At 35.1% G+C, this 15,977-nt stretch overlaps 1 protein-coding gene across 1 annotated transcript in view; it reads right to left on the bottom strand.

The window, feature by feature from the left end:
• The window catches only part of EPC2 (enhancer of polycomb homolog 2), a 146,380-nt gene that overhangs the window by 11,509 nt on the left and 118,894 nt on the right, over nt 1–15,977 (bottom strand). The window contains exons 7-10 of the mRNA XM_037849257.1: nt 7,352–7,543; nt 4,271–4,360; nt 2,972–3,117; nt 2,517–2,860 (exon numbers count right to left, since the gene is read on the bottom strand). Coding sequence (XP_037705185.1) covers nt 2,517–2,860; nt 2,972–3,117; nt 4,271–4,360; nt 7,352–7,543 — 772 coding nt within the window. The remainder of the gene's footprint in view (nt 1–2,516; nt 2,861–2,971; nt 3,118–4,270; nt 4,361–7,351; nt 7,544–15,977) is intronic.

Genomic DNA, 15,977 nt, shown 5'->3' with positions numbered 1-15,977 from the left:
TTAGCCAGGGTTACTTTCACAAACAAGTAAGGAAATTTTTTGCCACTCATCCTCAAGTTCACATAAGATGCAGCTGGCTTGCTCTCTCCTTTCTTTAAAGAAATAAGGAACTATGGTAACAATAAACATTACTCTCAAGTGCATTAGATTTCCATTTCTGATTGAACCCTTCCATTTTTTGGATACTGTCAATTTCCTAGCTGTGAAACAGAAAAGTCAGTACTTATAATTTGTCTTAGTGACACTTTCTACCAGGTAAAAATACAGTCTCAGTATTGTTATATAAACACATGCTTTCATCACCAGGGCCACTAAGAATGAGCAGAAGGTACTAGTGTCAAAGACACACAGACTAAAAGAAACACAAACATACAAGCACTCAATTCTATTGTGTATGCCCATCAAATTAAAAAATACAACTTTCTATAGAGTTTTACATCCTTTTGGGGGGGAGGGGTAGATGAGAGAAACTTCTATCAGTATTTACTCAATTGTAACTGAATCCATTTAAAATTATCTAACCAGAACTAAGATGTAATGAATGTAACTGGTGTAAATGAACACTTAAAACTACTGCAGCTTTTCTACCAAAATGCTGTTAAAAGTCTTAAGCTTCATTATGTATTTATGCTCTAATGCCTAATAAGAAATTAAAAAACAAAAGAAACAAAAAAAGAAATTAAAACAAAAAACAACAAAACTTGTGGCCCCAAATACGAGAGATTCGCAGTCAGTAAAGTAGGGAAAATTCAAACAAAATCCTTTACTCCAGTAACAAGTGATTAAATATGTATTTGAAAGTCCCGATTTAAAAATATTGCCTTCTAATACAGTTTAACTGTTGCTTAAGCCTTAAAATTTTTCAAGGCTTTTTCAAGGCAAAATACTACTATTATTTTGAAGGTATTAAGGAATATAAGACAGGAAAAATTATGCAGACCAAAAAACATTTTCTGATTATAGGGGAAAGGCAAAAAAAAAAAAAAAAAAAAAAAAAAAAAATCTCATAGCCTATGATACGTTTTGTTCCGTTAAATGGAAAAATAGTTAACATTATAGTTACGATTACAGCCCTAAGAAGAGCATGCACACCTCAAGATAATATTTTAAATTCCTATTTTACATTGATGCATGGCAGTGTCACAGAATTTTAGAGCAGAAACATTAAAATCATTTTTTGTTTTTGGTGTGGTAAATACTGGTAGAAAAGAAATCCAGCCTATAGTCAAAGCTACATATATAGTTATAAATATCTATATGTGATAAATTTTAAAACTCTCCATTTGACAAAAATTATTTTGAGTACTGTTTGGTACAGGAATTCCAGTTCAGTTCAATAACTGAAACAATCTCTTGGAAAAAAAAAAGACCTGACCTAATATTCGTCAACTTCTTACTATCTTCAAATTTCTAAGAATCCTGCCACCTCAACTCATATTAGGTTTATCCATTTCAGCTTCGAAAGACCATGAACTTTATGTAATGGGATGCCATTTTCCTTACCTAGGTTTGTTTAGAAGAAAATTAACCAACTAACTTGGAGAAATGATATGTCAACTTCCAATCATTCAAACAAATCCAATTTTCCATTACAACCTTTAAACAGATAAATGTCTAAGTCAAGTTTGAAAAGAAGCACTTCAGTAACTAAAAAAGACTGAACACTACTGAAGCCAAATTTCAAGCTAAAGTGATTTAAAATCACTTTATAGAGGTTAATATAATAATTTTGCATACTAAAACATACCATTCAGGAAATAATTCAGAAATACAAACATTTTACAAAAAGAAAGGATATCAAGAATATAAGCCAAATCCCTCCCCCCCCCGGATACCCATCTATTATTTACAATGTACATTATCAGAATATTTATAAATTATACATACTTGTACACATGCCATAAAGAGAAGACTATACACAGAAACTCAACTCAAAATTACATTGTAGATTTTCTAGATATTATACATTATTTACAACGCACGTCATAAAAATACTAAATTAATGAGCACAGTGTCTCTTAGAAGGAAAAAAAACCTTTCTGATTTCAACTACAGAAATAAGCTATCAGACAAAAATTACAATTATTCATACGGAGCTTCTTAAAAAATCATTTCTGAAACAGAGAGCTTTCAATGGTATGCTCAAGGAGCAATGCTTACATTTAGGCAAAGTTAAAATATAAAATGGAACATTTTCTTTAACAAAAGAAGCAGACAGTATCATGCTATGATGATCTGTGACAGCTTTTAACCAGTTTTTCCTCCTACTCATTCTGCCTTTACATTCACCATTCTAGACATAAGGGTTAGGACATATTGGTTAAAATGTGAACCAAAATAAAGAGTTTTGTTTCTTCATTTGGGGAAGAAAAATGTAGTTTAAAATAAAATTCCTTTCCTGAGTGGTATTAGGAGAGTAAACCTTCAAAATTTACCTTCAGAGAGTTTACTTAGTAGATAAGAAAATGAAAATTAAGAGAAAAGAGTAGTAGGATACTCTTCAAGTGATAGCCTACCTGATATGCCATTCTTGCTGGTGTTCAATAAAGCTACAGATGCTGCAGAAACTCTTTTATTGTTCACAGTCTGCCCTGGTTTTCTTGAGGTACATTCTTCATTATCACTGTCCTGTAAATTTAGTAGCCTTGGCTGGAAACACTGTAGTCGACATGATCTGATATTGCTTAAAATTTCAGAAAGAGACAGTCTATTTTCACAAGGTTTACTGGAAGCATTGGTCCGAGAGAAATTAGAAGAAAAGTCTACAGTTTGGGAAGAGCTTGAAAACCCATTCAACATTTCAGGGTCTATCTGTTTCAGGACTGAGTCATGTTCTGTGGATATTCGGTCCATTATGACCCTGAAAAACAACATAAAACGAAGTAATAACTGGAAGACTTTTACCAACATTTTCTCTATACATTCCCTTCTAATTTATAAACAAAAAAACATCTCAAAACAAAGAGCTCACCTTCCACCTCTGCCCATTCGCCTCCTTGCAAATCCTATACATCTTCTTGGGACTGTAAGTGTTGTAAGGCAATGCCTATACCTCAACTTATGCAAATCTGCCAAGTCTGAATTTTCAAATAAATGCTTAGTTTGGTCCAAATGAGGCTGCAAAGAAAGACAAAAAACCTCATGGAGTAAATCTGAAATGCAGAAAAGTTAAATCATGATAAAAATAAAGTAACTGTACCATTAGCAGAATGATTAAAATCTAATGTAAAATCACAAAATTGGGATTTAAATTATATTAACCAAGTAAAATTCTATATAATCAAATAAAAAGTTCACTTGCTAAAATAAACCAAACTGAATTTAGAAGTATTTTAAAAGAAATGTATCTTTAATGAACATTATGGCTTTTAACATGTATGTTGAAAAGCAGAGATGGTAAAGTTAGTAATTTATAGGCTTCCTTTTGAGATAAATCATAATTTTTTTTTTTTGGCACTTCAAGCATGCATGGTTCAAGATGAAAGCCTCCTCCTTACTTTCAAGAAATACACAGCCCATTTCTTTGCCTTCCCCTTCTTCTCATTTCTAATTCTGTTTTACCACTTTTTTTCTTCTTTCATAACAATTTTCCCTTCTCTCCTCAGCATATAGATAGGGAGGTAAACAACTTCCTATCTCTCCTACATAAATACACATACACACCCCATAAAAGTTGTTATTGTATGTTTATCATAATGCAACAATAGTCTCTGGATGCCAGCCTCATTAATCCATAGCTACAACTTATCTGAAAACTTGAGCATTTGGGAATGATATAAAGCACTATCAAAACTTTACTTAACAGCATAAAGCAATTTCCAATTGTCAGAAAGTTAGGAATACAATTATTAGACAAAATATTGCCATAAAGGAAGTTTAAATATTACTTTATGTTTGATACTTACTGAGTATGTATGTACAAGACAAACATGGATAACAATGAATTTGAATACGCAATCAGCTACAATCAGCAGGTTCCAGAACCAATTAAGAAACTGAGTTTACTTAACTCTAGGAAGGACAGACTAATTTCCAGCAAAGGCTGAAGCAGATTTCTAAATACACGAGGAACTATAAATTTCCAAATAAAGTATTTTGACACCCTTTGGAAGGACTCACTACTTTTTAGCATCTTTTACTGGTATCCACATAAGGAATGTTAAAATGCTGACAGACTTGCCATTTTTAGATCAAGTCACCTTGACGTGGGTTAATTCTAGTTCCTGTTAATTCCAGTTCACAAAAACACCAGAAAAAATAAAGTTCTTACAGCATAATACTGGCATCCTGCCCGCCTCCTGAAAGCACAGGGACCATCAGGATCATTTTCTTCTTCAGGTTCGGATACTGGGGACGGTACCTAGGTAAAAGAAGCATTACATGTAGGGTTAAAAAAAAGTCTATAGATATATCTTTATAATGACCTAAAATTAAAATCCTTATCATAAAGAGTAAATAATTTCTATATTACACACAGTAGGCAGTGAATTTCCCCAAAACATTTAAAGACTAGCAGAAACTTTCTAATATGGTTAAAAATCATTATTTTCAATGGACTAATTCTTGCAGGTAAGTACACACAGTATTGCTTGTCTAACTGCTTCTGGACAGGAAAGGTCACAGGCTTAGAAAGAATTAAATCAGTTTTTATATATTTCATTTATATTTTGTAAATAATGTATACAGCCATGTATACTTGATAATGACAGTTACAGCTCAGCTCTAAGTAGGTGTGATTTTATCTAATAACTTTATCTCTGTAATAAAAACTGAAAACCAGGAAGTAAAACACAGCCATGCATTTTACTCAAAAGGGGAACATCTTATTTTCCCTACTTTTTTTTTTAATGACTTTTTTTTTAAATGACTTTTTTAACTTAGCAGAACATAAGCAGGAAATTAGAAGAGGAAAGATTTGCTAAAGGTAAGCAGACTAGCTGCAGAGAGAGTGATAAGCTTACAACCTGACAGTAAAAGAATAAACAAAGACTTTTAAAAAGCTGTCACATATTAAAAAGCATTCTGTCTGGGGTCCATGTGATGGCAGGTCAAATATCTCTGAATAATCTGAGTGGACCCGAAGATGCTGATCTTTTATAGTGCACTTTATAAATATGTCCCCCAAAACAAAATATACACTGATGTTGCAGGGAAAGAATGTTTTAGATATAGTTCTACCTACAGTGGTTAAAATAAAAAATTTGGTGCTTAAGTTTCAGTTGCCTCGCAATTTCACTTGGCAGTACATCTCATTTTCTAACAATGCTGGCTCAACCATTTTAACTCGCAAATTTTTGAACCTCACAAATCCCTCTCTTCCTATTTTGAGAGGAAAAATGTTTTCTCCACATTATTTCCAAACTGTGGTAATCACCAGTGAGCAGGGTCATCTGGGGAGAAAGGCATTGTTTGAGGTTCCAATATATCTCCACCAACCCTGTGAGGGAGACATAGAAACAGTAAGCTGGGGCTGATTCTTCTTCCTGAGGAACCAAACCCCAATATGAAATTTGAAAGGAAATCCTAAATGTGAATTTTACACTTTGGTTTCTTCGCAAATCATCAACTGCTTCTAAAATAAACACAGGAAGTGTCACAAATAAGGTCTCAGAAATTCTTTGCATAAAGTATTATCACCCCTTCCTTCCCCACCACCGAGATCTCCCAGGAGTGGATTCTAGAAGTTAGTCTGGGATATAGGAAGAGAGGTGGTATTAGGAGAATCAGAAGCATTATCAAGAAGAGACAGGGTTTTTGGTTCGGTTCTGCTGCAAATCACCTGGGTAAGTTTGAATATTTGTTCTTTTAAGGCTCCCTATTCCTTTATTCCTTCTTTACTGGACAAAGAAGCAGCATATGAGTACTTTAATGATAGTTTCTCATGGCATCATTCTTAAAGGTCTAGGAACATGTAGCAAAACTTTCTAGGTTCTCAGTACAAACAAGATAAACTATTATTTGGCTATTTTACATAAATTTTTCTAACCATGTCATTTTCTTACTCCAAATTCTTTAATAATTCTCTACTATGTACAGCACAGATAAAGGCTGTTATCCATCTGGCTACTATTCTAGGCATCAATCCTTTCACCCTCTTTTCTGTTTTCTATGCTTCAGTAATGCCCAACTGCTAGTGGTTCCCTCGAATATGCTGTTTTCTCTGCCTGCAAAGTCCTTTCCTACACTTTCTACATGGAAAACTTTCTTCCTTTAAAACGGTCATCTGATTTACTATCCCATGGCTTATTCAAAGTCCTGCCTTAGTCTAACTGGGTGATCCTCTGACAAAAGTAATGAACTATTTCATTAAGTGTTTTTCAAGAGCATAGTAAATTAAATACACCTTTGTACATTTGTTACTATGCATATGAACACAAAAATTTAACCTGGGGTAAAAAAAACTAAATCAGTAACAAAAAAGTAAAAATATTATCTAGTCAAAAGAGAAACATCTTATGTAAACTCTAGATTTTAAATAGTTACAGCAATAAAGTGTTTCATAAACAGTCCTGCTTCTGAACACATCTGTGATATTGGTATTTAAAAAACATTCTTTCAAATGAAATAAATCAAAATGTTGAAATATGATAAAGCTGATACTGGGTTCAAGGTCTTTGTTACAGTATTCTCTTTATGTTTCCCATAGCATATTGCAAAAAGAAAAAAAGAAAGTATTATTGGACCATGTGCTAAATACTGTTTTGTTTTTTAAAGGATCTTTTAAAACATAAAATAAAGGTCCAGTTTTAAAAATAGCACTTTTAAAAAAATAAAATTGAGATTTTTAAATTGCAAACATTTTGCTATAATACTTTTGCAACAAAACTAAAGAATTATCTTTGTAATTTAAAACTTGAAATAGTTCTAAATCTTCTTTAGAATCAACTAATTATCGCCAACAAACCAGCAAAATTTACACTAGAAGTTGTAAAAATACAACATTGGTGGAATATGGTGAAAAAGGTAATTATTGTAGGTGGCAACGTGAAATTTACAATTACATAATAAATGTCTTAAAATAGTGATAATCCTTGGCTCAATAACTTCATTTCTAAAAATCTATTTTAAATACAGAGGAAAAAGATAAAGATGCTCATTTTTTATAAAAGAGAAAAACTGAAAACCATTTAAATTCTCCACATAGAATAAAATCTATTCAATTGATGGAAAAGAACAGAAAGTTAGTAAATATCCTTTCAGTGGTTACATAAATAAGGTGGAAAATGTTTATGTTATAATATTAGGTGAATAAAGCACAAAACAAAACTTAAAGATGTCAATTATGTTTTAAAAATGTAGCAATATAAAAGACTAGGTGGAAATATCTTTAAAATAATTTAAAAACAAGCACCTGTGGAAATTCATCTTCATCTGAGCTGTGAAAGTCATATTGCTTTATGTCACTCTTACTGATCACAGGCAATGTTTCAGGAGTGGGTTGCTGAGATGTTATCAAAGCCTCTGCTTTAGGCTTCTTTGGGTACTTCTTCTTTTGACGAACCACATCAGAAGCCTCTTCTTTCAAAGACAGATGATGAGGGTGCTGTTTACATGATGATTTTTCCCCCAAAAGGAAGAAATGAAAATCATTTTAGACATCATAAAAAACTACACTTCTCTTTGAAAATCATACATTTTTACCCAGGAGGTGATTTTATTTACTATTTTTAATATGCAGAAATTGTTCTATGATCATAAATTGAAAAATATCTTAATTTCTGCAGGTTTCAATGAAAAATAATAACAGTACTTCTTAGTTTTTACCTTGTTATGATACTTAAACTAAGAAGTGAGTGATTTTTAGATTCCTTTTATTTTATAATCCAACATTTAAAAAGCATTTAAACTCAATTCTTATTTAAATCTACTACCTAAAATGGAAATTAATGACTTTTAATTTTTTAAATAACTGAATTGGATTATAAATTCATTAATTCATTTCTACATTTATCTTTTTAATTTTGATAGTTGGCAATTATTTGAAAAAAATAAGATTAACAAGGGAAAAGACCCTTCACATTTTATTATTTATAACTTCTTTAACTGAATAATAAATTGTTCTAAGTGCCCCAGAATTATGGGAAGGTACTCAAGAGGGCAAATGGCAAAGGGATTGGCTAAAGGGGTAGGTTTCTAAAAGTCTCTCATGTGTTCTCTACCCCCAAACAGAGAAATTCTGTGTCTGTGTTTTAATATACTTGCATACCTTATAATTAAGAGAATTACCATTTTTTAAAAGTTTGAAAATGACTGCTCTAAATACCAAAGTGCAAGCAATAATGAAAGCATAAGAATATTTAAGAAGTAATTTATCACCCCACGTAATCCAGGTGTTGAAATTACATTAGAGTAAAAAATGGTACAGACAATGAAAATGTTTATTAAATGCCCAATTATTTAGTGAGATATAAATTGTTTCATACAATGGATATATACCTGACGTTAAAAAGAAAGTTAAGTCCTGCCCCATCAAGATGGTAGAGAGATGCTTCTAGGTTCTGTCCCCCGACAGAAGCTTTGAACAACCAGCACAGAATGGGCAGAAACATCTTTCTCAAAAGTCTAGAAAACTGTAAAGGACTGTAGTAGCAAGGCAAGACCTAAATCAAGAAAAAGGCTAATTAAAAGTAGTAGGATGTTGAGGAGCTCTGGTTAACCCTTTCCTAACCCTCAATGGCTTAGGTGGAGCTGGCCACGCTCCCAGTACAGATTCCTGGTCCTCGTTCCAGAGGAAGCATAGTAACCCTTGTGCATATACTGGAGACTTGAATGTCTGGCCCAGTCTGTCTTGTGGATGGCCTGATGGACTCACTGTCCCAGAACTTGTCCTGCAACTAGAAGGCAGCTCACAGAAGTCTCCTACAAATGCTGTGGGAGAGCAGTCAAGTTGTGCTGCCTGGGGCAAGTACAGTGCCTGAGATTGAGAAAACAGTTTCCTATGGAAGAGGGGACATTCAGAACCATGCAAATGGGAGAATTTCTAGGGTAACCCACACATACCCAAGACAAGACACATGTGCAGAAAGGATCAGGGAGGTACCTATGCTTTGGCCTCGAGTTGTTCTGTAAAACTTATTGTATGGAAAAGCCCTAAAGAAAGTGCTCACATAGGTCAATCTGTGGGAACTAGGAAGGGTATTTTCCTTTTTTCCTTCTTATTTTTTACTGTTAGCTCCTGGCATTCAAAAAAAGCTCTATCGTAACACTAGCTGTATGCAAGCATAAAGAACAGACAACTTAAGAGACCAAACTTGAGTGATAATGCATTAATATGAAAAAAGTCCAGATTTCAACAAGAGGTTATAAAACATACAAAGAAAGAGGAAGCAATGGTCCAGGCAAAGGAAAAAAATCAAAGCATTAGAAACAATCAATGAGGAGGACCAGATCTGGGACATAACAAAGAATTTAAAAAAATGGTCCTGGAGGAGGGGCAAGATGCAGGCATAGAGAGGTGTGGAATTTAGTTAGTCCCCTGAAGCAACTAATAAACAACCAGGAATAACTAGTAAATAATCTGGAACAACTACTGGGGGACAGCCATGACTGTCCAAACATTGTATACCAAACTGGATTGGGTGGAATGGCTGAGATCGCAGCATAAAATCTGTAAGTAAAAATTGTGGACCTGAGCTGGGAGCCCCCTTCCCCATGGCAGGCTGAGTGGCAAGACCTCGCTGGGGGAGAAAGCAGCAGTCCCTGTCGGGAGCCAGTGAATATAGTGAAACCTAGCTCCAAATGGAGTTTTAATTAACAAATGTGGACTGCTGAATACAAGCTACAAACAGACAGACCCCTAACAAGCAGCAAAGCACCCTGAGGTTGCTCCCAGTGGAGAGGAGGTAGGGCTGACAGGGAAAAAAAAAATTAATTAAAAAAAGGAAGGAAAAATACAGAGGCTTTTAGAGATGACTGACCTTAGCCAGAAAACGTCTGTGCCCCGGGAAAGGGAGCCCAGGAAAGTGGGTGCTCTCTCTGACCGACGGGTGAAACTGGGGGCCCATGGACTAGCTCTGAAAAGGGGCTTTCTTTCCCTTTTTCTCTCTCTCATCCTGAGTGGCTCAGTGGAGAGAGCCTCAACCATTTTCAGTTCTCAGCACTCTGACCCAGATAGGGGTGGAGTTAACAGAGTCAGAGAGACAAAGGAGTAATTCAAATGCAGAAGATAACTCCCTAGGGGGTGTATCTGCCCTAAGAGGAAGAAGGTGGGGTCCAGCTTTAGTGCCAGCCCTCCCTTCAGAACTCAGACCCCACGGCCTGGGGGAAAACAGTCAAAACAGAAACAACCTAAGCTGAAAATTAAAGGGGCCACACCTCCTTACACCAGTTGGGAGTGAGAGGCTGATAGGCACCACCTGCTAGGCAGGTTAGGAAAAGCACAGTAGGTAGAGGCCTCACAGGAAAGTCTGTCAATCTTCTAAGACACACCCACAGGGAAACCTGATGCAGAATATAGCCCCATTCTGAGACCTGAGTCCGTTCCGGTCAGGGAAAATCTGATTGGGGTAACCAAAGAAACCAGATGCCTAGATAACAGAAAACTACAAATTACACTAGGAAAAATGAAGATATGACCCAGTCACAGGAACTAACTTACACCTCTACTGAGATACAGGAACTGAAACAACTAATGCTAAATCAATTCAACAAGTGTAGGGAAGATATGGCAAAAGAGACGAAGGGTATAAAGAAAACAGTGGGCAAACATAAGGTAGAAATCAAAAGTTTGAAAAAACAATGGGTAGAATCTATGGAGATGAAAGGCAAAACACAAGAAATGAAAAACACAGTGGAGACATACAATAGCAGATTTCGAGAGGCAGAAGAAAACACTCAGGAACTGGAGAATAAGACACCTGAAATCCTACATACAAAAGAACAGATAGGAAAAAGAAGGGAAAAATATGAGCAATATCTCAGGGAATTGAATGACAACATGAAGCGCATGAATGTACATATCATGGGTGCCCCACAAGGAGAAGGGAGAAGAGGCAGAAGGAATAAAAGAGGAAATAATCACTGAAAATTTCCCATCTCTTATGAAAGACATAAAATTACAGATCCAAGAAGCGCAGTGTACCCCAAACAGAATAGACCTATGCCAAGACACTTAATACTCAGATTATCAAACGTCAAAGACCAAGAGAGAATCCTGAAAGCAGCAAGGGAAAAGTGATCCATCACATACAAAGGAAGCATCAATTGATAAGACATTGTGTGGATTTTTCAGTAGAAACCACGGGGGCAAGAAGAAAGTTGTGTGATATATTTAAGATACTGAAAGAGAAAAACTGCCAACCAAGATTCCTATATCTGGCAAAACTGTCCTATGAGAGAGAGCTTAAAATATCTTACAAAGAGACAATGAAAGAGTTTTTGAACAAGATACCCGCTCTACAGGAAATACTTAAGGGAGCAATAGAGACAGATAGGAAAAGACAGGAGTGAGAGGTTTAGAACACAATTTTGGGTGATGTTAGCACAGCAATGTAAGTACGCTGAACAAAGATGACTGTGAGTATGGTTGAAAGAGGACGGTTAGGAGCATGTGGGACACCAGAAGGAAAGAGGAAAGATAAAGACTGGGACTATATAACTCAGTGAAATCTAGAGTGCTCAACAATTGTAAAATACAATCAATGCAAGCTAGAGACTATAGTTAACAGAAACATTGTATTATGCTTCCTTTAATATAACAAAGGCAATATATAAAGCTAAATGCCAGTAACGGGGGATATAAGGGAGGGGTATGGGATCCTGGCATTGGTGATATTGTCTGACTCTTTTATTGAACTTTAGTTTAATTGTATCTTCCTTTTGTTGCTTTTTAGCTGTCAATTTTTTTTCTTTCTTTTTCTTTTGTCTCTCTACCTTCTTTGACTCTTCCTTCTTTGTGGAAGAAATGGAGATGTCCTTTTACAGATAGTGGTGATGGTGGTGAATGCATAAATATGTGATTATGCAGGGAACCATCAATTGTTTACTTAGAATGGAATGTATGGTGGCTGAACAAAACCGTTTTAAACACAAACAAACAAAAACAGGTTGATGAAGAAACCTTGAGGGCACTATACTGAGTGAAATAATTCAGACACAAAAGCACAAATATTGTATGGTCTCACTGATATGAACTAATTATAATATGTAAACTCACAGACATGAAATATAAGTTACCAGGATATAGAATGAGGCTAAAGAATGGGGAGTGGTTGCTTATCATGAGCAGAATGTTAAACTAGGTTGAACCTAAGTGTGTGGAAATGGACAGAGGTGACGGTAGCACGTTATTGTGAGAATAACGAACAGCGATGAATGGTGTGTGAATGTGGTGGAAAGGGAAAGCCTAGAGTCACATATGTCACCAGAAGGAAAGCTGGAGGTTAAAAGATGGGAATTTATAAAACAGTGAATCTTGTGGTGGACAGTGTCCATGATTAACTGTACAAACATTAGAAATCTCTTTCATGAACTAGAATAAATGTATGACACTATAACTAGAAGTTAATAATAGAGGGGTATATAGGAAAAAAATATACCTACTGCAAACTGTACTACAGTTAGTAGTATTCCAACATTCAACAGTAACAAACGTACTATAACAATACTATAGTCAATAATGGGGGGTGGTGGCTAGGGGTATGGTAGGATTTGAGTTTTCTTTTTTGTCTTTGTTTCTTTTCTGGAGTAATGAAAATGGTCTAAAAATTGAAAAAAAATTAATTGTGGTAATGGATGCACAGCTGTATGATGGTACTGTGGGCAACTGATAGTGTACTTTGGACGACTGGATGGTATGTGAACAATCTCAATAAAATTGAATTTTGAAAAATGATCCTACATATGCTCAAAGAGCTAAAGGAAAACACTGACAAAGAACTAAAGGAAATCAGGAAAACAATAGATGGACACAAAGAGAATATCAATAAAGAGATGGAAATTATGAAAAGGAATCAAACAGAGTTGAAGACCCTAGTTACAGAAATGAAGAATTCCGTAGAGAGGTTCAACAGCACATTGGATCAGGATGAAGAAAGAATCAGAGAACTTGAAGATAAAACAACTGAAATCATCCAGCCTGAGGAACAGAAGGAAGAATGAAGAAAAGTGAACAGAGATTGAGGAACCTGTGGGACACCATCAAGCATACCATTATATGTACTGAGAGAGTCCCAGAAGGAGAAGAGAGAAAGGGACAGAGAGAATAGTCAAAGAAATAATACCTGAAAACTTTCCATATTTAATGAGAGGAATATACACATCACATCCAAGATGCTCAACGAACTCCAAACAGGATAAACCCAAATAAAACCATGCCATACATATTATAATCAAACTGTTAAATGCCAAAGATAGAGAATTCAGAAACCTGGGAGAAGCAATATGTCATGTACAAGACAGACTCAATAAAATTAAGTGCTGATGACTTATTGAAAACCATGGAAGCAAGAAGGCAGTGGGATGACTTATTTAAAGCCCTGAGAGCAAAAAAATTGCCAACTAAGAATCCTGTATATGGTAAAACTGTCTTTCAAAAATGGAGGATTAAGACATTCCCAGATAAACAAAGCTGAGTTTCTCACCACTTGACCAGTATTACAAGAGATGCTAAAGAGAGTTCTGCAGGTTGAAAGGAAAGGAGAATAGACAATAGAGCAAAGTCACATAAAGAAATAAAGATCTTCAGTAAGAGAAACAACACAGGTAAATATAAATGCAAATACTACTGTATTTCTGGTTTATAACTACACTTTTCACTTCCTACAGGATCTAAAAGGCAAACATACAAAATGTAATGATAAATCAGTGGTTTTAGACTCATAAGGTATAAACATGCAATTTGTGACAAGAACTACATAAAGAATAAGGGTATAGGGACATAGTTAGTGCATAGTATTGAAGTTAAATTGTTATCTGTGGTGGTTTGGAGTTAAGTACCCCAGAAAAACATGTTCTTAAACTTAATCCATTCCTGTGGAGGTGAACCTATTGCAAAGAGGACCTTTTCATGAAAGTACTTCAGTTAAGTATACCTTCAGTTAAGTCACCTCAGTCAGGTCGGGTCTTAATCCTATTAATTTTTGGAGTTCTTTATAAACAGACTGAAATTCAGACATCAGAGAGAGAAAGCCACAGAGGGAGCAGCTGTGAGAGGTTGCCATGTGCACTGGCAGGTGACAGAGGAACCCAGGACCAAGGATCACTGGCAGCCAGCTCCAGAGCACCAGTTTATGGGAAGAAAGCATCACCTTGATGATACTTCAGATTTCTTCTGGACTCAAAATTGTGAGCCAATAAATTCCCATTGTGTAAGTCTACCCATTGCATGATAGTTGCTTTCATGACAAGGAAAGTAAGGAAACTAAAATAGTCTCAAAGTAGAGGAGAGTATTATAGATCTAGGATGTTATTTTTAAGCCCCTGGTAACTACAAGGAAAAAAAAAAAAAAACCACTGGAAAACATGCAAATTCACAGAGATAGAAATTAGACCACAGGTTGCCAGGGGTGGGGGCAGGGGTAATGGGAAGGTAATGCATATTGGGAGTAGGGATTCTGTTTGGGAAGATTAGAAAGTTTTAGTAATGGAAGGTGGTGAGGGTACTGCAATATTGTGAACGTGACTAATCTCATTCAGTGGTATGCTTGGGTGTGAGCAAGAAAGGAAAATTTATGTTGTATATATGTTGCCACAATTAAAAACAAAAGAAAAAAAGAAAAAGGAGCAACTAAAGAAACTATGACAATTAAATCCAATACATGATCCTGGATAGGCCTAGCAAGGGAGGAGAAAAGGCTCAAAGGGACAATATTGGAATATGAAAAACATCAGAATATAGACTGTAAGCTTCATATCAGTTAAATGTCTTAAACTTGATAAACTGCATTTAAAGTAGTTTACATAAGTAGATATCCTTGTACACAGGAAATATACATGGCAGTATTAAATGTTCAAGGTGCATGATGTATAAAACTTATACTTAAGTGTTCAGAAAATGGGTTGATAAATTAGAATGACAGACAGATGGACAGATATGGCTAGTGTGGCAAAATTTTAAATTGGTGATCTGGGTATAAGGGGGTGGGTAGCAATATCGGAGTTCTCTGTATATGGTTTGTATTATTTTTGTAACTGTCCTGTAAGTTTGAAAGTAGTTCAAAATAAAAAGTTTAAAAACAAAAGAAGAAAAATCCAACTTCTTAGCAAGTCCCATATAAGAACCCATATTTAAGGTGGCATGTTACAAAATAAATAGAGTTAACTATGTTTCAGTGGGGTAGGACAACAATGGATACAACCATATCTCTGAGATTAGTACTTAAATAGGCTGTTTCTATTTAGAAAAGTTCTAAAATAAGAATCAATATATAATAAAGGCTGATTCTGTCAGGAATTTTGGGTTAATAATGATTGTCATAGTCTATGTCTACAAATCATACACCTAGGAAACTTACTTATTTATATAAAATGGATTTTTCAAAGTAACTTACAAAATGACATGCATTACACTGGTAACATTTTGGCTATAGAAGCAAGTGTGATTTAAATAGAATTAGGTGGATAGGCTAGATGTCTGTGATTAAGAAATTTGGTGTTTGAATTGATATGAGCTGAATAAAGGAAGAATCTCTTACTGGTCCACTTTCTCTCTTGATCTTTAAGAATGAACCCATGACAAATGAGAATGAATTTTTAAAAGACTAATTTTTCACAAATACCCTAAGTCACTTTTTAAATCCTACTACACAGTCAGGCTCTACTGTCTAGATGCATCAATCAATACTTGAAAAAATTGTGGTCCAGAAGTCAGAGGGCTCTCTTGAAGTCACTCTGCTAGATAGTGGCTGAAAATGCTGGTTCAGACAATAATGATGACAAGAGTAACTTTCAATGGTCTCAATGAAGAAAGTTTTAATTTCAGATTCTGATGCCTCCCACTACAATGCAGGGGCTGCCAAGGCTAATGATAATAACCAAAC

Source organism: Choloepus didactylus, chromosome 9 (genome assembly GCF_015220235.1).
Source record: "Choloepus didactylus isolate mChoDid1 chromosome 9, mChoDid1.pri, whole genome shotgun sequence".
In the NCBI taxonomy this organism is placed as follows: Eukaryota; Metazoa; Chordata; class Mammalia; order Pilosa; family Megalonychidae; genus Choloepus; species Choloepus didactylus.
This window is presented reverse-complemented; position numbering and strand designations above follow the sequence as displayed.